We start from the raw sequence: 24,461 nt of genomic DNA on the forward strand, positions 1-24,461 counted from the left end.
CGCGCTAACGCTATATCATTCAGGTCAGGCGTCGTTCGTCATATACATCCCGAGTTGTGATTACAAGTACATAAGTATGTCATGGTACAATTGTGAGAGCACGACTCCTTCAAGGCAATGGGAAATCACTGATAAAATTCCTGAATTTTTTAGTGCATGTGATGGCTTCCCTCCGATGGATTGGCGTGGAAAGTGCACGTCCTGAGCAGTGTTTCACTGCCGCAAGCACTTCTAGTGCATTTTTCAAAATACACACAGTAAGCTATGGATTACTGATCATCCTCTAGAATCATTGTGCGAAGGAAATATGAGCGTGCTAGCATCGTGATTTGTAACTCCGGGTCATTTCGCAACTCCGGGCCGGAGATAGTACATCCCGAGTTGTGATCACAAGTACATAAGTATGTCACACTGTACAATCATGAGAGCACGACTCCTTCACCCCATGTTTCAAATCCGTACAGCATCCGGGTGCCTTCTTAAGTGCAACAAGATTCGGGCGCTGCACCATTCAGTCCTTTTGTCAACCACCATCCAGCAAATTTCCATCGCACTTTGAAACATTACGAGACTTAGCCCGGCTACAAAAGAGTCAAATCTGACCTAGTGATCCTTCGAGTATACAAATCCTCCCTATGTTTTCGTTGTTTCATCGCATCTCACGAGCTGTATCACAATCAAGGTTCGTTAGACGCCTTCGCAGAATGAACAATCAGAGCCAAGCCATGCAAGCCCACGACCCCCAGAGCTTAACACCTCCCTCGATCATCTTCATCCCAGACTTAACTAATGCCATCACTCGACATCACCCATACCCCATTGACGGCGGCGCATATGGTAATATTTATCAATGTACATACCACGCACCAGAGGGTGATGTAAAGGTTAGCAAGGATGTCACAGTTCTTCCACGTTTCTGATCACTCACTCGCAGGTCGCCATCAAAGCAATTCGACCACTATCCACCAATGCTGCAGAGTTGACTGAGCTTTCTCAGATCCTTCGGAGAGAGCTGGGGATTTGGAAGAGGTTGGGACACCCCAATATCTTGAATCTCATAGGTACTGCACAGAAGTTTGGCCCGTTGGTGGCTTCGGTCGCTCCGTGGATGGTTGACGGCACTCTGACATCGTTCCTCAAGGAGAAGAGGGACACCCTCAAACTACGTGATCGTCTACGTTTGGTGAGAACTTCGAAGTACCTCAGTCTACATACTCGAGCTCATTTTTTGTTACCCAAGCTCCGTGACATCGCCGAGGGCCTCGACTATCGTGAGTGAACATATGTATGTAGATACCCAACAATAAATAATTGTTTCCCTCAGTCCATAGGTGTAGTTTCACTGCGGACGGAGGCAACTTTGGTCCAGTCGTTCACGGAGACCTTACTGGTGTAAGATCCTTCATTTGTCCGATTTCTTATGATAATGATGAATTGCAAGAGCAATGTCCTCATCAACAATGGATCGGCATGTCTTACAGATTTTGGCCTTTCTGGCACTTTGCAGACGCTGATCGGTATGTCGTATCTCGCTAAGACGAGCTGTCGTCCAGGAGCAGTGAGATGGGCGGCTCCTGAACTTGTTTCTGACGCCCAACCACCCGCTGCGGTAACCATTCAAAGCGACATTTACTCCTTTGGTAGCATCATGCTTCAAGTATGTGTATCTTCTTACTAACGTGTCTTTCTAACTTGTCCTGCAGGTTTTGACGGGAGACGTGCCTTGGTCCCACCAGCCCAGTGAGCTCGTAATCACGGTTCAAGTGTCTCAGGGGCACATTCCTCCTCGTCCCCCCGGTGATTGTGTCACAAATCGGTGCTGGGATTTTATCCTCCGCTGCTGGTCCATGACACCCAACAATCGGCCTTCTGCCGCAGAAGCACTTCAATTTGTTGTTAGCGAGCAGAGCCTAGCTTAACCCGCTGAAATCGAGCGGATGCCATCTGCTGCCAGACAAAGCTTTGGCACTGCACGGGTGCCTTGATCGAGTGTCAAAAGAACCGATCACGATTGTCGAGGAAGAGTCCAGACATAAGGTTATAGACGAAACATTTTATTTCTCCTTATCACGGGTTCTTACATATATAACCTGCTATGTGCTGTACAGATCCCTTAGCATTCTCCCAATCCATCGAAACTTTATTCTGGTGATACTGCGAACATATCCTTCAATTGGCTGAAAGTAAGGATTCTGAGTAGACTGGTTTGATGTAACATGAACATCGTGATTGAACTAGCTATATATTCGTGGGCCATGAATGAAGAACAGTTAGTTAAGAACAAGCTATTAGCATCGAGCTTTCTCCAGGATCCTAAAAACTAACTAACACAAACGTTGCAGAATCCGTCCGTCTCGCTGAACCACTTCGATTGACTGCACAATACGTAGTCAAAACTCGATACAACGATACAAAATCATACTATCACTACGCATAGGACCGGCCCGCCTAGCAATCCTCATTTGCCTTTCCCTATAATGACGAGGTTACGAGTTAGGAAAAAGGCGACAGGCCAGTTACTCACCTTCACCCCCTGCGCCTCCTTTTGCGAGCGTCATGCCCTCTGCGAGAGACAGGGGCTTCTCACGTTTGCAGATCTCGATGTATGCAGAGAGAAGGAGCAGATGTTGGGTCGCGTGGAGGAGACATTGTGTGGCGTTGTTTGATCTTGTTGAATGGTTTACTGATCGAAATGATGTCTAGGTGGCCATACTATACTACTTATTTATACTACGGATATTACCGACTGACTCCTGATCGAAGTCTTGGTGACGTACTACTTAGTATTTTATACTACGATATTACAGGATATTACTAACTATCACCGTGCTTGCACAGACCAAGCATCAGCGCTCAGCGTTGTTTAGTACATTGACCAGGCGCGCTAGCGCTATATCATTCGGGTCAGGCGTCGTTCGTCATATACATCCCGAGTTGCGATTACAAGTACACAAGTATATGTCACGGTACAACCGTAAGAGCACGACTCCTTCACCCCATATTCGAACCGCAATATGTCTAATTGTCGCGCCCTAGAACTTCGTCGGGAATTGGTTGGGAACGAGCCGATGCCGGTATAAGCATACTCGTATAGCATCCTCGTGTCCTCTTGAGTGCAACCGGATGGGCGCTAGACCATTCAGTAATTTCCCATCGTCCGTTTAAAATATCACAGCACTTTAGCCTGACCACAAAGAATCAAATCTGACGGTGATCCTTCGAATATACAAATCCTCCCCATGTTTTCGTTGTTCCATTGCATCTCACAAGCTGTATCACAATCAATCTCCTTTAGACGCCCTCGCAGAATGAACGATCAGAGCCATGCTATGCAAACCCACGACCCCCAGAGCTTAACACCTCCCTCGATCATCTCCATCCCAGACTTAACTGATGTCATCATTCGACATCAATCATACCCCACTGACGGCGGTGCATACGGCGATATCTATCGATGTACATACCACACACCAGAGGGGGATGTAGAGGTTAGTAAGGATGTCACAGTTCTTCCATGTTTCTGATCACTCATCCGCAGGTCGCCGTCAAAGCAATTCGACCACTATTCACCAATGCTGCAGAGTTGGCTAAAATTTCTGAGATTTTTCGGAGAGAGTTCGGGATTTGGAAGAGGTTGGAACACCCTAAAATCTTGAATCTCATAGGTACTACACAGAACTTTGGCCCGTTGGTGGCTTCGGTCGCTCCGTGGATGGTCAACGGCACTCTGACGTTGTTCCTCAAGAAGAAGAACACTCTCAAACTACGTGATCGTCTACGTTTGGTGAGAACTTCAAGTACTCAGTCTACATACTCGAACTCATTTTCTCTTACCCAAGCTCCGTGACATCGCCGAGGGCCTCGACTATCGTGAGTGAACACATGCATGCAGATACCCAACAACAAATAATTGTTTCCCTCAGTCCATAACGGACACCCGTACTTGAGTCCAGTCGTTCACGGAGACCTCACTGGTGTAAGATCCTTCATTTATTCCATTTCTCATGATAATGATCAATTGCAAGAACAATGTCCTCATCAACAATAATGGATCGGCATGTCTTACAGATTTTGGCCTTTCTGGCACTTTGAGCGAGCTGGCCGGCATGACGTATCTCATTAAGACCAGCTGTCGTCCAGGAGCACTGAGATGGACAGCTCCTGAATTTTTTTCTGGCGACGAATCAGCCGCTGTGGTCACGACTCAAAGTGACATTTACTCCTTTGGTAGCATCATGCTTCAAGTAGGCGTATCTTCTTACTAACATGTCGTTTTGCTAACATGTCTTTCCAACTTGTCCTGCAGGTTTTGACGGGAGACGTGCCTTGGTCTTACCTGAAAAATGACGGCGCAATCACGCTTCACTTGTCTCAGGGGATCATTCATCGTCGCCCCCCCAGTCGTTATGTCACAGATCGGTGCTGGGATTTTATCCTCCGCTGTTGGTCTACGACACCCAACGATCGGCCTTCTGCCGCAGAAGCACTTCAATTTGTTGTTAGCGAGCAGAGCCTAGCTTAACCCGCTGCAATCGAGTGGATGATGCCATTTGCTGCCAGACAAAGCTTTGGCACTGTACGGTTGCCTTGATCAAGTGGCAAAGGAACCGATCACGATTGCCGACGAAGAGTCCAGACCTAAGGTTATAGACGAAATATTTTATTTCTCCTCATCACTGGTTCTTACACATATAACTTGCTATGTGCTGTACATATCCCTTAGCATTTGGAAACAAGTTGTGGCCAACGACGAGAAACACTGAAGAAACACACGAAACAAAACAGAACCCCTTCTGGATTGCGAGACGACGAGGGTAAGGTACAAAGCTAAGGAAAAGACGTGCCTACGATCCGATGAACCATATGTCATGTGTACGTAAGCCACCAGGCTTACAGCATTCTCCCAATCCACAGAAACTTTATTCTGGTGATACTGCGAAAATGTCCTTCAATTGGCTGAAAGTAAGGATTCTGAGTAGACTGGTTTGATACTGTAGTACATGCTCAGATGGTCATAGAACAGATCTCGCTAATTCTAAGCTGAAGCAGTAACGAGCACAAATAATGTGTTCTGACCTGAAATCATGTGATGCGCTGTGTATGAACAGAATATATATTACAGTAACATGAACATCGTGATTGAACCAACCATATATTCGTAGGCCATGAGTGAAGAACAGTTAGTTAAGAACAAGCTATTAGCATCGAGCTTTCTCCAGGATTCTAAAAACTAACTAACACAGACGTTGCAGAATCCGTCCATCTCGCTGAACCACTTCGATTGACTGCACGATACGTAGTCAAAACTTGATACAACGATACAAAATCATACTGTCACTACGCATAGGACCGGCCCGCCTAGCAATCCTCATTTGCCTTTCCCTATAATGACGAGGTCACGAGTTAGGAAAAAGGCGATAGGCCAGTTACTCACCTTTACCCCCTGCGCCTCCTTTTGCGCCTCCTTTGGCATCAGCGGCAGCCCCGGACGAAGTTTGTTGGGTAGACGCCCCATTCGGTTCTGGCGTCAACGGTTTCTCATCTTTAGGCGGAGCTTGAGGCGTCTTATTATCCTTGGTTGCCGAACCATCAGCTGGAAGTGGCTCTGTAGTGCCTGTAGATACGTGCAAGGGATCTTGTGGTTTGTGGGACGCCGGGTCGGAACCATTCAAGCCAGAACCATTTAAGCCAGAGGTCATATCCCCATTGGCTTTCTGAGCAGTGGAGCCATTTGGAGGGGACATCCCGCCGAAACCGCCGAAACTGCCGAACATCCCAGATGATTTTCTAGAGTGTTGACTCGGCGACATTGGTCTCGGCGGAACGCCAAACACCTCCCGCACCATATCTTCCATCTGTGCATCCTCAAAATCTTCGAACGTGGGCGAACGAATGCCGCTCTCCGCAGCTTGCTGCCGAGCACGCTCACGTGCGTCCGCGATGCGGAGGACGGTTTCCATTCCGAGCGTCATGCCCTCTGCGAGAGACAGGGGCTTCTCACGTTTGCAGATCTCGATGTATGCAGGGAGAAGGAGTATTTTGTTGATCTTATATTCGTGATACGCCACGATCTTCTCGATCGGCTCCATGTCGATTTTCTCGAGCTCGCGAATAGCGAGGTCTTTGACGTTGCAGAAGCTCCATCGATGAGCGAGGTTGAGGATGCTCAACCATGTCTCGGTGGGTGCATCGTAAGGCGAATATATGCTAGAATCACATGTGAGTAAGAACAGTAATTCAGAGATGGCACATACGGGTTGTAGAACACCCAGAGGAAGCGCTCAAAGTCTTCGTTTTTCACGTCCTCGAGGTTAAAAGGAGCAGCATCGGCTGGGCCATGTTCATCGGGAGACTCTCCTATCATCTGGCGCCATACTAGCGATTCACGATAGAAGAAATGACTGTGTACACGGTAGTGATAATTCCCGATCTGAAGCGTACGCCCTATATCAGAATGAACGGACCAAGGAACGCTCTGGGACTCACCAACACATTCAGGTCCCCACCACGCAAGTAATAATCCTTGTGATGGATTACACGACCCACGCGATCCTGCGAGGAGTTCATGATGGAAGTTGGAAGAAGGGGGAATGATGCTCAAAGTTGAGGGGGGTCACCGAGATATACGCTCTGAGTTTAATTCCAGCGCGATCAGATCATCACACGCGTCTTTCATGATGTGTGTTGTCCCCTGCGCCCTTCTATTCAGTCACCAGCATGCTTTGCGTGAGGCGTGCCGGGGCACAATCGTGGCTATTCCAGTTCGTAGGTATCGTACAAACATGTCAGTGAAGGTGTTTGTGTTACTGCCTGTGACGAAGGTCTTGAAGACCAACATTCACGATCCTGGTTTTGTACTAATCAGTGCCGACCAATGTCCACCAGAGGCTCGGCAAACTGACTATTTCGGAATAAGTGTTGTGCCATCCAGTCGCCGCAGGGGCTTTTAGAATACCTAAATTACAACCACGTTCCCATCAAGAATGCAGAGGGTACGGGAGATCCACTTGCCTCGAGGTAGATAGGGGCATGGGACTTAGGTCCGCAGTATATGCTCAGGCGCCTATCAAAGCACATGAAGCACTTTACGAGAGGCGGCCGACCTATAGCTATGCTTGCACGCTGGCGAAGCTGGGCCGGAAACCGGAAGGCGATGATATAGAAAGATATCGGTATGCGATGCTTGCGAGCCATTCTCCATTTGTTAATTTGCGAAACTTTCAATTGTCCAGACCATGACTCGATTCCGTCAAACTTGAACGTTTGAACAGCATCGCACAGCCTGCAGCCAAGAAGCCAAGACGCTTTTGTGGGTCCAGGGTTGGCCGGGGCCAACGTGGTAATCTCTGCAATCGATCAGCGCTGATCAGCATGAAGCATGTCTACTTATTGCGCTCCCCCAATCAGTCATCCCACAGCCATCGCTACAGAAAGTTCTGACTTGGCGTATTCAGAGCAGTGGGCTGCGATCGAGTCCGAATGTTCACCATTTGAAATGGCAGATACAGTTCAGTGCGTTGCTCACTATCGGAGTTCAACGAGTCGTGTTTCCAAGTATCTTATACATGATATTTGCACTATTCCTGAGCCCTAATCACCCCCTAACTCTGACAACCTTCCGTTTACCTTTTTGAACTCCCGGCTGGCCAGGAGCAGCTCCTGCACCCGACTCCTGTGCACTCATGCCAGCTTTAACCGTCTCGATGAGCATTCCCGTGGGTATGGCTGGTGAATAAGGAGATACGCGGCTTGCCAGAGCTGGCAGAGGTTCTGGAGGTGTGGGCAAGCGCTGTTGGCTTGACTTGGACAGCTGTACGGCTACACCAGAACCTGCTTTGGACTTCTGTTTGCCTTTCGTAGACGTAGGAAGCTTGATCGCTGGCGGAGCGGTGGAAACTGAAGGCGGTGTCAGTACGTACGGTGGGCGGGGAATATTATCTTGTTTTATCCGCTGGATCTGGAAGGATATCATCTCCAGCAGCTGTTTCTCTGAGCATAATTAAGTTGTTAGAGGGAATTAAGTGTCGCAAAATGAATTCACGCACTCGTTTTGATCGCGGGGTTCATCAACCGCCCGTCTTTCTTCCATTGCACGCGCACACGACCAGGGTTTTCCCAGTCCCTGGGATGCGACTTCTGCACTTCGTGCAATGTTCCTAATCCAAGCCGACTGGTTGCATCGGCGATATCCTTGCTTAAAGGCCACCAAACGCTCTTTTCGCGCGCTATCCGGCGTTCACCAGTCCCATATGGCCGTTTCGCGTCAATATAGATCGGGTAGATGCACGTCCATCTAGTACATTCTTAGGCTACATTCGAAAAAAGCACAGATGCATGAACAACGTACTTCTTATAAGGCGTGATGTCAGTGACAGTATTGGATGGTGAACCTTGTGATTGACCAGACGAGGTTGGAGCGTGAGATGGGGCTTGTGATTGTGATGCTTGGCCTGGTGTAGACATGTCGTCTGATTCAGAATCACTGTCCTCTTCGTCGGAACGCCCTATCTCTTCGAGTAGGGGCCCACGCGGCCCAGTATTGAGGGGACGCGATGGGAGCGGGAGGTCAGTGTCATCGTCAAATTCTTCGATCACAGCGGTACGACGAGACATATTTAACTTATCCTAACAATCAGTTTGACTTCTGGGGAAATAAATAATGGTTTAGAAGATTCACTTACGGCGTCGACGAGGTATGAGGCAAGCAAGAGAGGTTTTCTCACGCCCGCTTACATTCATGCTTTCACGATGTCACCTACGACGGCGGCGAGTATAGTCATGAAACTGATTTTGTAGGTATTTCTTAGCACCAATATCATGGTCTATCTAACTTGTGAATTGAATTGCAGATTTATGCTTTTATGCGTCGTGAATATTATTCATGCTCAGCGTGTTGACCCGAGTCTCAACCTATCAGTCACTTGCCGCCCATTTGGCGCATGCGAGCCATGCCCACAAGACGCTGTATGTTTTCTGACATATGTGCGTCTGCGGAGAACTGATAGACTAGCAGCTTCATGAACCCTTCTGCCATCCATTCGGCAACCGTCAACTCATGCACTGTTCGAACACGACCTCCACCCCGCCTCCAACGATACCCGCCGATCACCCACACCCCACATCTACACCCTCAGCAGCCTCAGGAGCTCTCGGGGAGACTCCTGCGTGGCAGCCTTGCGGCCGCATTCCCACACAAGAGCGTGCTGATTTTTACGAATTCGTGGCGTGCAACCTGTTTTTCGCTGCTGTTGCCATAGGTGTATCCCTACTTCGCTCTCGACGAATAGAAGCGCATCAAGCCAGACGTCTGGCTGTACGAATCGGACTTGTTAGAGGTGGTGGATAGGATCTTGGTTGAGACTTCGCCTCTGGCCTGTTCGGTTTCATGTTCGAGCCGACAGAAGGCCAGACACAACGTTCGTTATGAACTCGGACGGCGAACGTGTTGATCGCTGCAGGTAGCTGAGAGGACAGGGTACAATACAGTCAGACGTGCGGAGTCCTCGCGGTCGAGCTCCTTTTTTGTCTGTATCTTTGGCAACATGTTCGCAATGCGTCACGGGATTTCATCTGTTATATGATGGAGATTGAATGATGCTGGCGATTGGTGGGCAGTAGCGGTCTTCTCACTCACCGTTCGTACTGAAGCCTGTCGTTCAGGGCTTGTGTTCGTCTCGTGTTGCATAATTTTTGTGTACATCGAACGATAGCTCATGTGAACTTGATATAGAGAATTATATCCCTGACTCTTACAAAGTGTGGATGAAGGAGTCAATATTGCGAAGCGTACCCAACAGAGATGAAATATGTTGATAAGCTGAAATAACTCAAGTGTTGTATTATGGTATAAGACAACCTGCCCTCATAGGCTGCAGTGACCGATTGCTCCATTCATTCAATTCAAAGCGATGAGACCTGCCTCAACTCTGCGACTTCACACGAAAACCTCCTACACTAATTTCCGCCTGTGAATGCGATCTATTGATATTGCCATCATGATCGATGTGGAAAGATTTGAGAAACTGCATTAGTAGTGATCACTGATAATACATGTTAGTATTTCAACGGACTGATCTCAGAGGACACGCTCCAAAGTGATCACGCCATGGTCCCAAGGCTCAAGCGTTGCCGTTGCCCCTTGGTATAATACGGACCTTCGCAGAGACATGACCCCGGTGACCGACGAATTCCAGGCTGATCATTGACCATTGAAATGTTGCTCAGCGCATCTGATACCCTGGTGAATGATGATTTTTTCAGAGATGTGATCGAACCAGGTGTGCACCACGAACCTTAGACCACTCGATTATATGGAGGTGATCAGCTTCTCATGCTGGAAAGACAACAATGCTCATTGCACCCGCGAAGAAGCTTGGAGCCCCGGCGCATTCATCTGCCATTAGATAGTAGATGGGCACTGTGCCATGTCCTGATATGATCACGGCAAGCGTTGATTAATCCAGTGCTGGTACTAGTTTTGTGCAACGGTTACCTGGCATTAGTCTGATTAGTGTTTAAGTTTTTGCTAATCGATCAAGGATCCCACCAAGTCAACAACTTTACACCAATGAACGAACAATGTCTAGAAGTGTGAGAAAGGTATTGATCCAAGCGCCCATGAATGTGACCACAGGTGGCATGTGCAACAAAAGAAGAACAAAAGTGCGTGTAACAATTGTGGCCGCGGCATTGATCTGTACATGGGCAATTCAGTTTACACGTTGTTCGCTTCAGATACAAAAGGCCTGTCTACCTGCCCATTCGTTTCTGTACTCTCCCGTTTGATTTCTAACTACCAGGCTTGGTCCTGATTACAATCATTGACTGATTTTCTACGAACAACTCCCGCTCTCCTTTACTCGCTGTCGACGTCCATCTTTTACTTTTGATCATCATGAAATTCACTCTTCCGATAGCTATTTCGTTGCTGGCGCTGCCGTTTGCAGCTGCCGCCCCAACTTGTTCTCTCAAATCATCAGCTTCAGTCAGTGCCACTACACCCACCTCGACTGCTACCCCCACGGGGTCTACTTCTACGCCTGCCAACCCTGGTAATGGCTCTGTCGCAATGGCTTGGTTTGCTAACTGGCATACCGACTACACGGTCGCCAACATTGCTTGGACAGGCTTCAACAGGATGGCTTACTTCGGGTAAATTCACCCCTGATAATGCGTGTACTACGTTTCTCACTTTGGTTTACAGAGGTATCACCTCTGCTGATGGTACTGCTATCATCACCGTCAGTGACAGCAGCCCTAGCGGCCCCACCACCTTCGTTGCTGCCGCAAAGCAAAATGTATGATTATATTGTTTATCGTTGTCAATTGTTGGCTTACCAGACAACAGAACGTTTTCCCTGTGTTGACTATCGGTGGTTGGGATGGATCAATATACTTCTCATCGTCTATCTCCACCTCAAGCAACCGTACGACTTTCGTCAACTCCGTCGTCAGCTTGGTAAACAAGTACGGCTTCCAAGGTGTCGAGTTTGAGTATGTGTATTTAATTTGACATGATTATTCTTGCCGTTGACAATTTTTTTAACAGCTGGGAATACCCGGGAAGCACAAACGGTCTTTCTTGCAATACAGAATCACCTCAGGATACCGCCAATCTCCTGACCATGCTCCAAGAACTCAAGCAGCAGATGCCGAATGTGTCGCTCTCTGCTGCTACTCCCGTCAGGCCATGGAATGATGCTACCGGGGTCCCTTCGACTGACCTGACCAGCTTTGCCCAGGTTTTGGATTACATTGGTGAGCAGACTTGTTGATGTTCATGATGACAGCGGTTAATATTCGTTGTAGAGATTATGAACTACGACGTTTACGGCGACACTTTCAGCAAGGTTGTGGGCCCCAACGCTCCTTTAGATGACTCCTGTGCTCCAGCTTCTGAGCAAACTGGCTCTGCCACTTCCGCTGTCAAGCTCTGGACTGCGGCAGGGTTCTCTGCCAAGCAGATCCTCCTTGGTGTGCCCAGCTACGGACACGGCTACTCCATCAGCTCTTCTGTAGCTATCCAGAGCAACGCGTTGGTCTCATTCCCCAGCTTTAATACCAACAACTTCGTCCTTGGTGACAGCTGGGATGCTGCCGGTCCTGACGCTTGCGGTATCAACCAACCTGCTTCTGGTGACTTCAACTTCTGGGGCCTCATTGCTGGCGGTTTCTTGAACCAGGACGGCAGCGTCGCCTCCGGGATGACTGGCCGCTTCGATAACTGCAGCCAGACAGTGCGTATCATTTGTCCGTCATTTTTTTTCAACGGTCTGACTTTTGTCTATTAGCCATATGTCTACAACCCCAACACGCAAGTCATGGTCGCTTACGATAACGCTCAATCCTTCAGTACGTATTTTCCACTTCATCAGTCGAATTTTAGCTAATCTTCCTACAGCCGCAAAGGGCAACTTCATCAAACAGGCTGGTCTGGGTGGTTTCGCCCTGTGGGAGATGGGTGGCGACTACAACAACATTCTTTTGAACGCTATCAACGGCGCTATCACTGGCTCGTCATGATCATGATCCTCACTTCGCGATGATTGATTCATCTGCATCTCACGCTCACGTCACATACTTATCGCACACCATATATTGTACAGCACTGCGCGGTCGATCCGCTCTGGTTTAGAGTTCTTTTGATTGCCCGCTGGAATCGGGGTCATCTGGAATCGCATGTTACGGGCTTATGTTCGCATTTGTATCACTTGCTCGGCATGCATAATTTGTTGTACTTGGTGTATCTTAATTACTCATCTGCTATGGAACAACTATGGAAGTCAATGTTATCACTGAACGGATTGAGATGTTTATTCAAGTTTATGAAACGATCATAACGTTGGCCTTTTCCTCCTGATGATCCAAGTTGAGCTGAGAGAGGTCCGCGAGGGTGGCGGTCATGGAGCGAGATATCGTTACGCAGGGACAGAATAACGTGCCCTGCGGTCCTTTCACCGTCAGCCAACCCAATACACGACTTGGAGAGTCGCACAAAGAGCAGCTCAGCACAGTGTGTTCTTTGGTAATGAAAAAGCAATGACTGTCTTCCTTCTAGTATTTGGTCTGCCCAGGGGAGACTAGTGACCGTCCATCCAATCTCGAGCAGCTTGCAATCTCCATCGCTGCCCAGCTCATTGCTGTCTAACACACTCACTGGACAGCCCGACGCACCGTGACGCTACATCGTCGATTTACGACTTAACCCGGCAACAAAAGAGCCAAATAAGTTACAGTGACCCTTCGAGTCTTCGTACGTCGTCCCTCGAGATACAAATCCATCACATGATTTCTAACTATATCAGCACCTCCCACAGTCTCCGTCCGTTGGTCCATTCCGAATAACAATTTGTGTCACAATTTACACTCAATCTTTGTCGATGGCTGACCAATGTCAGTATATCCTTCCCTTATACCCTCTCTCGGCTGTCTGACCTCGTCAACAGTTCAAGGTGATGCTCGATCATCTGAAGGAATTTGGGAGAAGTTATCCCAGATTGCCATTATGGGTGCTGCGTATGATTCCCGTGAACGCCAGCCCCATCCCAAATGTCTGCAAGGGACTAGGGTGGTCCTTCTCAACCATATCTACGAATTATCAGACAACCGAGAACAGGGGAGTCGACTCATTTGGTTGCACGGCACGGCGGGCGTCGGAAAGTCCGCTGTTGCGTTCACCGTAGCTGAAAGGATGAGAGGCCTGACAATGACGGGGCAGAAGACTAAAGAAAAGCGCCTTGCGGGATCCTTCTTTTTCTCGCGCAGGCACACGAAACGCTGCACGACTGGATATTTTTTTGCGACGCTTGCCTACCAGCTCGCCAGGAATTTTCCTAGTGTTCGCGAGGAAGTGATCAGAGCTATTCGCGAGGATCCTGCAGTCCTAGACCCTGATGCGTCTCTTCACGACCAGATGGAGGCGCTCTTTCTCTCACCTCTCCGGAGACTTCGACTCAGACTACGCGACTGTCCGCCCTTGGCGTTTGTAGTGGATGCCCTTGATGAATGCATATCCAAAACCGAGGTCGCGGATCTCATCTCCCTACTCGGCCAAGCTCTCCATGATCCTGATTTGCCCGTCATTGACATCCTGCTCACGAGTCGCTCGGAATCGCATATCAGTGAAGCCATTCAAGAAGAATCGGTGCGCCCGCTGGTATGCGAGATACCAGTGAAAATTTCTGGAGAAGGCGTTGCTACCACCATCTCGTTAGACGGCGTAGATGTTGACAACGACATCTATATCTTTCTAGACCATTCATTCACCAAACTGCACAATCGCTGTTCCAAGTTCCCGCGGCCAACGAAAGATGAACTTGCGCGGCTGGCGAGCCGAGCGGGCAGACGTTTTATCGTGGCGTCTACAATGATGAAGTTTATTGATGACGGACACAATGATCCTCGCGGTCGGCTTCAGCTCATGCTAGAACTAACGAGTAAACTTCTACCAGGAACAGAGGTGTACAAGTTATACAACTGCATCCTCTCGACATGTAGCGACCCAGAACGGGCATACCAGCACTTGTCCGTCGTTGCTGCTCTTGCAGATCCTCTACCGATGTCACAAATCTCAGAACTTCTTGGACCTGGGCAGGGCAGGGATGTCGAGGCAGCACTGGTACAGCTACGGTCTGTAATGGAGATTCCTACAGACAACAGTCTCCCTGTGACAATCTACCATTCCTCCATTCGTGATTATATTTCCGACCCCTCAAATTGCAGCCTCCCTCAAGTACGACATATCACACCACCCCACTCCGTACTCGCTCTGTCTTCGTTTCACTTGATGATACAAGATATTCTAGAAAGCACAGCTCTTCTTGATGCGCTATCAGAACTGAAGAAGCAGAGCCAAGCTATGCAAGCTCACGACCCTCAGAGCTTAAAAGACTCATTAGCCTTCATCGTCCAACCACCGGAGCCATTGCATATTCTTATGGGTCTGTTGTGGCTTCGGGGAGATCGCAGTGCAGACTTACACTCCTGGCTAACGACCCTGGATGGGTCTGCCTGGCTGCAGACAAAAACAGGGAATGACTGGCTGTTCACCCGAGAAGGATTCACCTGGCTGCAGACACAAGAGGGGCTGGACTGGGAGGAGGCCTGGGTGCAATCGTTGCAGCGCATTCAGGCTCAAGACGCGGGAAAGCGGGAGTCGCTCAAGCCCCATAACAAGAGAAGTTTTCTGGAGAGCCTGAGTGGGGGACAGCAGGAGGAGACTCAGAACAAGCGACGGTTTCTGGAGAATGAAAGAGAGAGAGGGCAGGTTGGGGACGACAGCAGGCCACAGTGGATGAAGACCAAGGCCGGACAAGAATGGTTGCAGATGTCAGGCATGGTTCAGATCAAAGGCCGGTTTTGGAGCAGGCCTGCGCGAGATTGGTTGCAGACCGATGGTGGACGAGAATGGTTGCAGACCGATGGAGGGCGAGAATGGTTGCAGATGTATGGCGATTCCGGGAAAGCATGGTTGCGGACCGATGGCGGGCGAAAATGGTTGCGGACCGATGGCGGGCGAGAATGGTTGCGGACCGAGGGTGGGCAAGGGCAAGACTGGTTGCAGACCCTTGCAGGGCAAGGATGGTTAGAGACCCATGCCGGGCAAGAATGGTTGCAAACCGAGGGCGGGCAAGACTGGTTGCAGACCAGGAGTGGACGACAATGGCTAACCCTGGGCGAGCATGAGTGGCTGCCAACCCTGGGCGGGCAACAGTGGCTGCTAACCCTGGGCGGACATCAGTGGCTGCCAACCCTGGGCGGGCAACAGTGGCTGCAGACCCAGGATGGGCGACAGTGGCTGCAGACTCAGAGCGGACGAGAGTGGCTGCAGACTCAAAGTGGGCGAGAGTGGCTGCAGACGGCTAATGGTCAAGCATGGCAGTTGACTCCTGCGGCTGCTCTCTGGGTATCGATGGAAGAGTTCACGGCCACATTCGAATCAATCAGCGATTACACAATTGTCCCAGAACTACCAACCTTCGAAGTCATTCAGCATTTTCAGAGCTTGCCTGATTTTTTGATGTTTCCGGTGTTCCTGGCATTAAGGCACCAGGATCATCATCAGTCTTCCACCTCCACATTACCACAAGGTCGTTATCCACCAGTTATTCATGTTATGAAGGCCTTTTCAAATTTCGCAAACGACGCACGTCAATCATCTTCCGATGCTCTCAAGTACGCATGTCACAACTGGGCCTTTCACCTTTCGCGAGCTCCGAATCCATGGGATGACACACTTAACCACATATTCAAGTCTTTCTGGGATCGTAATCTCCTCTCCTGGCTCGAAAGGCAGTGGTGTCTGAAGGGTCTGCGGTCTTGCCTCATAATTTTATCCGAAGGGCAGAAACTTGCACAGGTGTGTATTTCTAATCATTCTCGTGACTCAGCGCCTGACCTATTCTATAGGAACATCTCCATGCTCCAAGGTCATCTCAGACAATTCGAAGCCGTCACTTTTAAGCAAGATGTCACTGATTCATTATTGCTGTGTTTTGTGTTTTTCACGTTACTCTGTTATTTACTGCAATCTCGCAAAACAATCCTATTGTGCTATGGTTCCAGCGGATTCTGGTACATGTCTGGATCATTCGATAACGGCATTGCTTTCATCAGGCTCTAATTTGCATGTTTGAAGGGCGCATGCGAACAAACGGTCGTTTGACATCGACAGTTTCTGACTTTCCTTCCAGCCCCTCTATCGAGTATGAGTCGATGTTTGATCGCGACATGACACGAGGATGTCGAGAGAAGAATATGTTATATGGCTCAAGGATACCATGGAACTGGGCGTGCAGGCACTTATTACGAACGGAAGAACTGCATGACGTACCTGACTTCTTTTTGGTGAGCGTCCAAGCAGAAGGTTCAACAACAAGGGCGTGATCGAATCATGGGTGCTCGAGCCAGTAAAATAGACACAATATCGTGACTTACGTCAAGTGCTGTGCTGGGAAAGAAATGTTGTACCTTGTGTCCTTCCCGGTGTCCCGTACTCCCAGCAAAGATATAGGGGAGCACCTCGGGCGCCGTTCTCTGTTGAGGTCATCTGTGCATCCGTCCCCAGACTTTGTGTCCCTGAGGTATACAGAAATAATGCACGGTCCGTCACCGAACTAACCAGGTATCGATATAGCGGTAGAAAGGTCTCCCCCCATCTTTCTTTGAATAAGTAATCGGCGGTCAAGTCCTCATATGCCTCAAGGGAAACGAATTTCGTTGCAGCTATTTTTGGATCACTGGTGTAGTTTGGAACGAGGTAAACCTCCTCGCTTTGACTGCCGTTGATATCAGTAGCAAAAAGAGGTTTAATACATACCTCAAAGTTAATGTTCCGGTTATCCAGGGAATTGGTGGCAGGTAATAAGAAAGTGCAATATGGGAATGAAAGGAGCGATGTACGTCATTTGTTTCGCTTTATTTATGTCCTCTGGTCGTTGAAGCCTTCCTCGAGAACGAGGTCCCATCGCCTGACATTTGCCTGACACCATATATCTGTCGTAAACGCGTGTACTCCACCACGTCCTACGATGTAAGGCGAACGCCAATTATCGTATATTTCCCGACATAGTTTTCCTGCTATACCATAGCACTTACTGCCCAGTTTCGCTCCCCGAGTGTAATACAATGCATCCACGTTACTCCCTTCGTTGTCACGACTTGCTCTCTCAAATCGTCAGTTCCACTGCACCTATGTACTTCAACTACTACTGCCCCGGGGTCTACTTCCACACTTGCGAACCCTGGTAATGGCTCTGTCGCAATGGCTTGGTTTGCCAACTGGCACACCGATTGCACGGTCGCCAATATTTCCTGGACTGGTTTCGACAGAATGGCTTACTTCGGGTAACTAGAAAACATGCACTACGCTTCTCACTTTGGTATACAGAGCTATTAGTGCCTCTGCTGATGGTACTGCTATCATGACCGCTGGGAATACTCGGGTAGCACAAATTCTTGCAATACAGAGTCACCTCCGGATACTGCCAAATTTCTGTCTACGCTCCAGCAGCAGTTACCGGATGTATCTCTCTCTGCTGCTACCCCCGTCAGTCCATCGAACGACACCACTGGGGTCCCTTCGACTAACCTGACCAGCGATCTTGGATTACATTGGTGAGTAGACTTGTTGATGAATTTGGGCCCCTATTCTCCTTTAAAAGACTCCTGTGCTCCAGCTTCTGAGTAAACTGGCTCTGCCACTTCCCCCGTCAAATTCTGGACTGCCGCAGGGTTCATGGTGTGCCCAGCTACGAACACAGCTACTCCATCAGCTCTTCTGCAGCTATCCAGAGAGACACGTTGGCCTCATACCCCAGCTTTAACACCAACAACTTCGTCTTTGGTAATAGCTGGGGTGCTGCCAGTCCAAATGCTTGCGGTATCAACCAACCTGCGTCTGGCGACTTCAACTTCTGGGGCCTCATCGCTGGTAGTTTCTTGAATGAGGACGGCAGTGTCGCCTCCGGAATGACTGGCTGCTGCAGTCAGACGGTGCCGCGGCGTGTGATTCGTCTGTGAGGTGTTGACTGGTCTGACCGTTACCTTTTCTTTTCTTCTTTCTAGTCGTATGTCTACAACCCAAACACACAGGTCATGGTAATCTACGACAACGCCCTCTCTGTGGGAGATGGGTAGCGGCTATAACATTCTCTCGAACACCATCAATGGTGCTATCGCTGGCTCGTCATGATGTTTGATTCATCTGCATCTCACGCCATATACTTATCGCACACCATATATTGTACAGCCCTGCTGCGCTCGAAATGCTCGTCCACGTTTCGTATTGTCTGGTTGTGTCTTAGTGTTCTGTCCCTCGCGGACAGTCGTCTGGAATAGCATGTTACAGGCTTATATTCGCATTTACTCATCATTTGTTGTACTTGGTGTGACTTATTGACATCTCCTACATGGAATACTATATGATTTGCTTGAAATGTCTGATTGAGATCCAATTGAGATCAGTTTTTTTTTTTCATGAACCAGTGCATGACGCTCCCCAAGTGGGGTCGCCAAATCGAAGGAGAACACCAAATCGGGAATCAGCGGCGCTCAGCGGTTATCCTGGCAAAACGCGCGCGCGGCGGACATGTCAACACGGTATGTAAAACCATGGACATGTCAGACCTTGTCAAACACGGTATGCTGCGCAGTCGTTGTAATTCCGTAATTTGATCAGCGGCTATAGCTGGAATGTTGCTGGAGTATGTATTAAAGTGAACATGCTGCATATCCCAGGCAGTGCGTTCTCTGGTAAATATTCTGGGACGCCAGCGCTTCTGTCTGGCTGTGTCTTCCTGTATCTTTCTATAACCAGGCGAGCTCCTGCTCACCCTTTGACTGTGTTTCAATTTCACTACCCTTCAGTGAGCCTTCCATAGCACTGAAACTTGGAAACATCCATCCGACCTTGAGCAGCTCTTACACTTTGCAATCTCCTTCACTCCACGGCTCGTTTCGCCGCTCACCTCAAGGTTGCACACGTACTGGATAGCCTGACGCCAAATCATCGTTTCACGCATTAACCTAGCCCCAAGAGAGACAACCTTCAGCTTACACTTTTACCACGTTGGAGAAGGAACAATTTGTATGTCGTCCCTCGTGATAAACCTTGTTCCCACTTTTCTGACCTGAAGTGCAACTAAACTAACTAGTAGTTCCTCGAGTTGTCCCATTCTACCTCTTAATATTTATCATTAGCCTCTATTGATGGAGCAATGTCAGTATTTCCATCCCTTATTCCCTCTCTTTGCTCTCTGACATCGTTGACAGTTCCCGGTGATTATCGATCATCTGAAGGAATTTGGGAGAAGCTGTCCCAGATTGCCGTCATGGGTGCTGCGTATGACTCCCGTGAACGCCAGCCCCATCCCAAATGTTTGAAAGGGACTAGGGTAGTCCTCCTCAACCACATCTACGAATTGTTAGACAACCGAGAACAGGGGAGTCGACTCATTTGGCTGCACGGTACGGCGGGCGTCGGAAAGTCTGCTGTTGCGTTCACTGTAGCCGAAAGGATGAGAGGTCTGGCAGTGACAGCAAAAGCTACCAAGGAAAAGCGGCTCGCGGGATCTTTCTTTTTCTCGCGCAGGCACACGAAACGTTGCACGACTGGATATTTCTTTGCGACGCTTGCCTACCAGCTTGCTAGGAATTTTCCTAGCATCCGGGAGGAAGTGATCAGAGTTATTCGCGAGGATCCTGCACTCTTAGACCCCGATGCGTCTCTTCACGACCAGATGGAGGCGCTCTTTCTCTCACCTCTCCGGAGACTTCGACTCAGACTGCGCGACTGTCCGCCTTTGGTGTTTGTAGTGGATGCCCTTGATGAATGCATGTCCGAAACCGAGATTGCTGATCTCATCTCCCTCCTGGGTCAAGCTCTCCGTGAACCTGATCTTCCCGTCATCGACATCCTACTCACGAGTCGCTCGGAATCGCATATCGATGAAGCCACTCAAGAAGAATCTGTGCGCCCTCTGGTGTGCGAGATACCAGTGAAAATATCTGGGAGAGGGGCTGCTGCTATCATTTCGTTAGACAGTGCAGATGTCGCCAATGACATCTATATCTTTTTAAAGCATTCCTTCACCAAATTGCACAACCGCTTTTCCAGATTCCCGCGGCCAACGACAAAAGAACTTGCGCGGCTGGCGAGCCGAGCGGGCAGACGTTTTGTCGTGGCGTCTACGATGATGAAGTTTATCGACGATGGACACAGTGATCCTCGCGATCGGCTTCAACTCATGCTCGAACTAACAAGTGAACTGCTTCCAGGAACGGAGGTGTACACATTATATGACTGTATCCTTTCAACATGTGCGGACCCCAAGCAGGCGTACCTGCATTTGTCCATCGTTGCCTCCCTTGCGGACCCGCTACCTATCTCACAAATCTCGGAACTTCTCGGCCCTGGTCAGGGCAGGGATGTTGAGATGACACTGGTGCAGCTACAGTCTGTCATGGAAATTCCTACTGACAGTAATCTCCCCGTGAATATCTATCACTCGTCCGTTCGCGACTACGTTTCCGATCCCTCAAACTGCAGCCTCCCTCAAGTACAGTGTTTGACACCACCCCACTCCCTACTTGCTCTTTCCTCGTTCCGCTTGATGATGCATGACATCCCAGAAAGTGCAGCCCTGTTGCATGCCGTCTTCCAATTGACGAAACAAAGTCGAACTACGAAACTCCACGACCCAGAGAACTTAAGATACTTCTTATCCTTTATTGTCCAGCCACCGGAGGCAATGCAAGTTCTTACGGGTCTACTGTGGCTTCGGGGAGATCGCCATCCAGCTTTGGGATTCTGGCTAGAGACCCCGGACGGGCGTGCGTGGTCGCGGACCCAAGGAGGGAAAGACTGGCTTGCAACCCAGGACAAGTCGTGGGTTTTGGCACACCTGCTGAGGGCCTCACCTTCGCGCGATTTGTTGCAACATCGGCGCAAAGACCCCGGCGAGCGGGCGTGGCTCAAGGCCAAGCAGGGGCGGGGGCGGGGGCGGCTGGAGTCCCAGAAGCGGGGGGAGTGGCTGCAGACCCCGGGCGAGCAAGAGTGGCCACAGACCTGGAACGGGCCAAGCGTGCAGACCCGGACTGTGCCAGCCTGGATGGAGACTCCAGACGGGCAAGAGTGGTTGCGGACCATGCACGGGCGAGAGTGGCTGGAGACACAGGGCGGGGAAGAGTGGCTGGAGACACAAAGCGGGAAAGAGTGGTTGCAGAGCCAGAGTGGGCGGGAGTGGTTGCTGACCCCGAGAGGGCGGGCGTGGTTGCAGACCCAGAACGGGCGAGCGTGGATGGAGACCCAGAGCGGGCGAGAATGGCTGGAGACCCAGAGCGGGCGACACTGGCTGGAGACCCCAAACGGGCGAGGCTGGCTGGAGAGCCAAAGCGGCCGACACTGGCTGCAGATGCCCCACGGTCAAGCATGGCAGTCGACTCCTGCGGCGTTGGTCTGGGTGACAATGGAAGAAGTTTCGAGCACATTGGAAGCCATCAATGAGTACACGGTCATCTCAAATTCGCCTTTACTGCCAGCCTTCCAAGTAATTCAGCAGTTCAAGAGCTTGCCAGATGTCTTGATGGTTCCCGCCATCCTGGCGTTAATGCCCCATCATCATTCCAATGGTCCCACTCCGAAAATTTTAGAATACCCTCCTTCACAAGGTCGTAGCATGAGGATCCTCCATGCTATGCATGCCTTTGTGGCTTTTGCAAACAAAGCACGTGAACGAAGTCGACCAGCTTCCGGCGCTCTCAAGTACGCATGTCAAAACTGGGCCTTCCATCTTTCGCGAGCTCTGAAGCCATGGGACGATACACTCCATTGTATATTCAAGTCTTTCTGGAATCGTGCTCTCCTCTCCTGGCTTGAAAGACAGTGGTGTTTGAATGGTTTGCAGTCCTGCCTCGTCATTTTATCGGAAGGGCAGAAACTTGCAACGGTGTGTATTTCCAATTTGAATGATTCTGAATCTCACCACTCAGCACCTGACCTGCGCATGTAGGAACACCTGCTTGACGTTTCAGTGTCATCTCAACCATCAGTAACAAAGAGTCGTCATTCTTGTACCTGCCAGTGAACAAGCCAAGCATGGATATACAGCACACTTGGCATATATGATGATTCATAGCGGCACAGGGCAGTCATCCCCCACTCTCGATTCTCGCCTTTTTCGAGGCCTCCAGCAGTTACCTTAACTTCGAGCATGGGAATGTACTCAGACAGGGCGGAGGACAAGGCCGCAGTAATCGGCTTAGATGCTGGAAGCGGCTTCAAATATTACTGGGCAGAGATACGAAAACGCGGGGTGCATACAAGGGCAAGTAACACAATAATAGTGATGTACGTGTTGTAAGATGAAGAAGCGCAATGCCAATCCGTTTCGCAATCTCTCGCGATCGGACATTGCTTACCATCCTTTCAATGTTTCTAGCCATCCCTCAGGGAGCCTCAGGGCTAGTGCCATCTTCGGGTGGAAGGCCCCACCCTGTACCATCGTCATAGAGAATAGTGACATCCTGGCGTTCGAGCTGGTGGGTATCCGAGTCTGCGCCGGCGGCCATGACAAACGGCTGCAGACGCCCTGTTGTTCCGGTCATCCAGGGAATTGGTAGAGTCGCCGTAAGCGACTTCAACATAGTGGATCAATTGCATGGTATCTGATTCAGGTAAGGATAAGAAAGTGCAAGGAGGTTAGGGGACTCTGAGCACTTATGTTTCGGAATCGTTGTCCCACTGTTAGTGAGGATATGATCTTCAGTGTCGGTGTCGGACACTACCAGTCACTACCGCAAGAAGAATATCGGCAATCAAGGTTCCGTCACCTGGCACCTCAGTACAAAGAATCCTGAGCTTGTAGCTGCCATTAACGCATGCCCTCTACCACTTGTGCTACGTTCCACGATGTAAAGTGAAGAGGGCGCTCGGTGGCCAAGCTCTCATACTTATACTTGGCACCACAACAGCCCAACCGCCTTTCTTGCATCTCCTCAATTCCCATTTAGTGGCATGTGTAACTGCACGCTGTTCTGAGTTGAGTGAATCACCTTGATTAGCATGCATTGAGACAGTTTCACTGGTCATCGCATTCAACAAGAAAAAGCTCAGTTCGGACTGCAGTCGCACCCCACAAAGGTAATATGAACAGTAATGCATAGATATTCTTGTAACCACTAAGGCTAGGGTCATGACGTAGTTGGTGATACTAACAGCGGACTGTGGTGTGACACAGAGGTCAGCCTCTGGCGGCCCACAATAGAGACTCATCCGCAAGATACCCATTTGCAGAGAACTCAACGCCCTCCTGTGCCAGCATCTCCATCTTTCTATTGCACTGCAAACCAGTGTTCTTCTGTCCACCTCTTGCATTGGCGCCCGTGCCCCACTCACCGAAGAATCCACCAATGTACAGATTCGATGCGATGGTGCGGTGGCAAGGTACAAACGGAACAAACGGATTGTTTCGAAGCGTAGAACCAACTGGGAAATGAAGTGGGTAAGAGCAGACAAAGGGACTATATTTAGACGCGCACCTGATCGTGGCAATCCTTGTCCGAGAGCGACGCAAATATCCTTGTACGTCGTAACACGACCACAAGGAATTGTTCTAGTGAAATCATATACTGCCCACCGATGTGGTGTGACGCGCTGGCAGGAACCATGGACTAAGGGATCATCTTGGACAATCTCAACGCAAGATGCTTGTCTTGCCGTCGCGCGTTTTGCATTCGGTTTCACTCAAGGGATAATGCATCTTGCCTGTGAAGACAGTTTCATGAGAGCCGTATGACATGGGCTATGGAATCAAATTTGCATCAGCGCTTACAGTCTGATAGGTCCTGCATCTCCTCCTGGACTATGGAAGCCGTCAAAGTTATTGTCTTATGTCCATTGATGGCTCCCTTCATTGACCTCAGTTGCGTCCTGGTGGCAGGCATTCTTCAGTAGAGAATTTTTT

The 24,461-nt window shown here is 49.6% G+C and overlaps 9 protein-coding genes across 9 annotated transcripts; 6 read left to right on the forward strand and 3 right to left on the reverse strand.

The window, feature by feature from the left end:
• Window positions 1-725: 725 nt before the first annotated feature.
• Window positions 726-1,919, forward strand: EDB91DRAFT_1248015 (kinase-like domain-containing protein; the record flags this gene model as incomplete). Its single annotated transcript, XM_041322878.1, has 6 exons — window positions 726-884; window positions 935-1,183; window positions 1,241-1,271; window positions 1,325-1,392; window positions 1,442-1,657; window positions 1,704-1,919. 6 exons carry the CDS (start codon window positions 726-728, stop codon window positions 1,917-1,919), a joined length of 939 nt encoding a protein of 312 aa, XP_041177591.1.
• Window positions 1,920-3,308: 1,389 nt separating this feature from the next.
• Window positions 3,309-4,522, forward strand: EDB91DRAFT_1248016 (kinase-like domain-containing protein; the record flags this gene model as incomplete). The annotated part of the gene is made up of 6 exons (XM_041322879.1): window positions 3,309-3,488; window positions 3,539-3,784; window positions 3,840-3,870; window positions 3,924-3,976; window positions 4,026-4,244; window positions 4,307-4,522. The coding sequence occupies 6 exons, from the start codon at window positions 3,309-3,311 to the stop codon at window positions 4,520-4,522; spliced, it is 945 nt and encodes a 314-aa protein (XP_041177592.1).
• Window positions 4,523-5,426: 904 nt separating this feature from the next.
• On the reverse strand, window positions 5,427-6,567 carry EDB91DRAFT_1052552 (uncharacterized protein; the record flags this gene model as incomplete). The annotated part of the gene is made up of 3 exons (XM_041313687.1): window positions 5,427-6,207; window positions 6,255-6,430; window positions 6,487-6,567. 3 exons carry the CDS (start codon window positions 6,565-6,567, stop codon window positions 5,427-5,429), a joined length of 1,038 nt encoding a protein of 345 aa, XP_041177593.1.
• Window positions 6,568-7,594: 1,027 nt separating this feature from the next.
• On the reverse strand, window positions 7,595-8,613 carry EDB91DRAFT_1052511 (signal recognition particle, SRP19 subunit; the record flags this gene model as incomplete). Its single annotated transcript, XM_041313684.1, has 3 exons — window positions 7,595-7,989; window positions 8,046-8,293; window positions 8,348-8,613. The coding sequence occupies 3 exons, from the start codon at window positions 8,611-8,613 to the stop codon at window positions 7,595-7,597; spliced, it is 909 nt and encodes a 302-aa protein (XP_041177594.1).
• A 108-nt stretch (window positions 8,614-8,721) lies between these two features.
• EDB91DRAFT_1130594 (uncharacterized protein) lies at window positions 8,722-9,787 on the forward strand. The gene is made up of 3 exons (XM_041318610.1): window positions 8,722-8,792; window positions 8,850-8,964; window positions 9,014-9,787. Exons 1-3 carry the CDS (start codon window positions 8,749-8,751, stop codon window positions 9,344-9,346), a joined length of 492 nt encoding a protein of 163 aa, XP_041177595.1. The 5' UTR covers window positions 8,722-8,748; the 3' UTR covers window positions 9,347-9,787.
• Window positions 9,788-10,669: 882 nt separating this feature from the next.
• Window positions 10,670-12,799, forward strand: EDB91DRAFT_1130597 (glycoside hydrolase family 18 protein). The gene is made up of 7 exons (XM_041318611.1): window positions 10,670-11,151; window positions 11,204-11,297; window positions 11,348-11,493; window positions 11,549-11,757; window positions 11,809-12,236; window positions 12,291-12,351; window positions 12,401-12,799. Exons 1-7 carry the CDS (start codon window positions 10,895-10,897, stop codon window positions 12,520-12,522), a joined length of 1,317 nt encoding a protein of 438 aa, XP_041177596.1. The 5' UTR covers window positions 10,670-10,894; the 3' UTR covers window positions 12,523-12,799.
• A 4,962-nt stretch (window positions 12,800-17,761) lies between these two features.
• On the forward strand, window positions 17,762-19,160 carry EDB91DRAFT_1081748 (uncharacterized protein; the record flags this gene model as incomplete). Its single annotated transcript, XM_041315410.1, has 8 exons — window positions 17,762-17,844; window positions 17,888-17,910; window positions 17,967-18,114; window positions 18,231-18,515; window positions 18,565-18,566; window positions 18,592-18,668; window positions 18,985-19,098; window positions 19,152-19,160. 8 exons carry the CDS (start codon window positions 17,762-17,764, stop codon window positions 19,158-19,160), a joined length of 741 nt encoding a protein of 246 aa, XP_041177597.1.
• A 2,763-nt stretch (window positions 19,161-21,923) lies between these two features.
• EDB91DRAFT_1130613 (uncharacterized protein) lies at window positions 21,924-22,919 on the forward strand. Its single transcript, XM_041318612.1, has 2 exons — window positions 21,924-22,445; window positions 22,509-22,919. Exons 1-2 carry the CDS (start codon window positions 21,966-21,968, stop codon window positions 22,581-22,583), a joined length of 555 nt encoding a protein of 184 aa, XP_041177598.1. The 5' UTR covers window positions 21,924-21,965; the 3' UTR covers window positions 22,584-22,919.
• A 727-nt stretch (window positions 22,920-23,646) lies between these two features.
• EDB91DRAFT_1130614 (6-O-methylguanine DNA methyltransferase) lies at window positions 23,647-24,455 on the reverse strand. Its single transcript, XM_041318613.1, is given in 6 exon segments — window positions 23,647-23,983; window positions 24,037-24,153; window positions 24,170-24,175; window positions 24,198-24,199; window positions 24,226-24,262; window positions 24,330-24,455. 6 exon segments carry the CDS (start codon window positions 24,439-24,441, stop codon window positions 23,739-23,741), a joined length of 519 nt encoding a protein of 172 aa, XP_041177599.1. The 5' UTR covers window positions 24,442-24,455; the 3' UTR covers window positions 23,647-23,738.
• Between the last annotated feature and the right edge of the window lie 6 nt (window positions 24,456-24,461).

The sequence above is a fragment of the Suillus paluster genome (assembly GCF_016628075.1).
Source record: "Suillus paluster strain FC165 chromosome Unknown EDB91scaffold_23, whole genome shotgun sequence".
Classification (NCBI taxonomy): Eukaryota; Fungi; Basidiomycota; class Agaricomycetes; order Boletales; family Suillaceae; genus Suillus; species Suillus paluster.

Coding starts and splice junctions, on each gene's coding strand:
- EDB91DRAFT_1130597 (XM_041318611.1), top strand. CDS start 10,895: ATGAAATTCACTCTTCCGATAGCTATTTCGTTGCTGGCGCTGCCGTTT. Junction 11,152..11,203: donor AACAGGATGGCTTACTTCGG/GTAAATTCACCC, acceptor TTTGGTTTACAG/AGGTATCACCTCTGCTGATG. Junction 11,758..11,808: donor CCAGGTTTTGGATTACATTG/GTGAGCAGACTT, acceptor TATTCGTTGTAG/AGATTATGAACTACGACGTT.
- EDB91DRAFT_1130594 (XM_041318610.1), top strand. CDS start 8,749: ATGTCACCTACGACGGCGGCGAGTATAGTCATGAAACTGATTTT. Junction 8,793..8,849: donor ATAGTCATGAAACTGATTTT/GTAGGTATTTCT, acceptor ATTGAATTGCAG/ATTTATGCTTTTATGCGTCG. Junction 8,965..9,013: donor AGCCATGCCCACAAGACGCT/GTATGTTTTCTG, acceptor ATAGACTAGCAG/CTTCATGAACCCTTCTGCCA.
- EDB91DRAFT_1130614 (XM_041318613.1), bottom strand. CDS start 24,441: ATGCCTGCCACCAGGACGCAACTGAGGTCAATGAAGGGAGCCATCAAT. Junction 24,263..24,329: donor GATGCAGGACCTATCAGACT/GTAAGCGCTGAT, acceptor CTGTCTTCACAG/GCAAGATGCATTATCCCTTG. Junction 23,984..24,036: donor ACAAGGATTGCCACGATCAG/GTGCGCGTCTAA, acceptor TTCATTTCCCAG/TTGGTTCTACGCTTCGAAAC.
- EDB91DRAFT_1130613 (XM_041318612.1), top strand. CDS start 21,966: ATGGAAGAAGTTTCGAGCACATTGGAAGCCATCAATGAGTACACGGTC. Junction 22,446..22,508: donor AAGGGCAGAAACTTGCAACG/GTGTGTATTTCC, acceptor CTGCGCATGTAG/GAACACCTGCTTGACGTTTC.